Source organism: Platalea leucorodia (assembly GCF_965183815.1).
Source record: "Platalea leucorodia genome assembly, contig: HAP1_HAP1_SCAFFOLD_90, whole genome shotgun sequence".
NCBI classification, from domain to species: domain Eukaryota; kingdom Metazoa; phylum Chordata; class Aves; order Pelecaniformes; family Threskiornithidae; genus Platalea; species Platalea leucorodia.
This window is the reverse complement of record NW_028121436.1, coordinates 40,425-41,858: the sequence shown is the minus strand read 5'-3', so window position 1 is coordinate 41,858 and position 1,434 is coordinate 40,425. Positions and strand designations below refer to the sequence as shown.

At 46.5% G+C, this 1,434-nt stretch overlaps 1 protein-coding gene across 1 annotated transcript; it reads right to left on the bottom strand.

The window, feature by feature from the left end:
• Window positions 1–242: 242 nt before the first annotated feature.
• LOC309603451 (olfactory receptor 6E1-like) lies at window positions 243–1,196 on the bottom strand (the record flags this gene model as incomplete). The annotated part of the gene is made up of 1 exon (XM_082338300.1): window positions 243–1,196. One exon carries the CDS (start codon window positions 1,194–1,196, stop codon window positions 243–245), a length of 954 nt encoding a protein of 317 aa, XP_082194426.1.
• Between the last annotated feature and the right edge of the window lie 238 nt (window positions 1,197–1,434).

Sequence of the window (1,434 nt, the reverse complement as noted above, 5' to 3'; positions counted from 1 at the left end):
GGTGGCTCTCCTGTGATGGGTCTGGGAGCAGCTGGGGCAGGGTGTTAACTGAGTTACTCCTCCTGCCATCGGTAGTGCCTTCTTTGTGTGCGCACATGAGCTTCTTCTCACTTAACCTAACACAACCCAACAAGAACATGCATCTCCTGAGGCAGCTGTATTTGCAGGTTACATACCTATGCACTGGTATTATTTAGCATATTTAACATAGCAGCTCATTGGAATTGCTGTCCAGAAATGCATCAGGATTGGGGGAAAAGCTGTGCTGTTGCACGGGCAATGGCTTCGTTCAGGGCCAGTATCACAATCTTGTTTCTAAGATTGTAGATGAATGGATTTAAGACTGGGTACAGGACAGTGTTCAGCAAAGCCACAATTCTGTTTGTCTCAAGGGAAACATCTCTGGAAGGGCGCACATAGAGAGCAATGCAGCACCCATATGCAATGGCCAAGGTGGTGAGATGGGAAGAACATGTAGTAAAAGCTTTTTTCCTCCCAGCGGCTACTGGCAGGTGCAGAATACAGAAAAGGATGCTCATGTAAAATGCCAGAGTTAAACATAAGGAACCCAGTAGGATAAACGATAACAAAACAGAGTCTATTTTCCAAAGCAGGCTGGGGTCAGAGCAGGACAATGTGAACAAGGGGGAGTTGTCACAAAAAAAATGGTGGATCTTGTTTGAGCCACAGAAAGTCAGCTTGTAGAGGAGGACCAGACGGTAACTCAAGACTGTGATGCCTATGACCCAAGCAGCAGCAACCAGGTGGATGCAGAGCTGAGGCTTCATGATGGCAGCATAACGCAAAGGCTGGCAGATGGCAATGTAGCGGTCAAAGGACATGACGACAAGTAGAACCATCTCCGTACAGCCCAGGGCAAAATGGAAACAGGACTGGGCAAAGCAGCTGCTTAGTGAGATTGTCCTCCTACCAGAACTCAGGATCACAGACAATTTGATGCTTGTGGAGGTTGTAAACCAGATTTCCAGGAAGGCCAGATTGCTGATGAAAAAGTACATGGGGGTTTGCAGGCGGTGATCCACACACACGAGGAAAATGATAGTTGCGATCCCCATCACTGTTGTCAGGTATATGAGCAGAAGGAGCAGAGAGAGAAATAGCTGTAGGCTTTGATCAAGCCCTGAGAAACCCTCTAGGATGAACTCAGTAACTGCAGTTTCATTTTCTGCTCCCATGCTGAATTTCAGTTCATCCTGCTGAGACAGGAAGATGGCAAAACCCAAGTGTGATTATTTCACCGTCTGGATGAAAGGAATCCTTCCTTCTCTGCTTTTTTCCTTTCTTGCAGTCTTCCTCCTATATAGCACAGAGAGAGAGTGAGTCCTTCAAGCCTTTCTCACCCCCTGATTTTTCTGGTTTACATTTCAGTTCGAGTCCTCAGAGAATTTGTTGTCATCTTTCTACCTTTCTCAA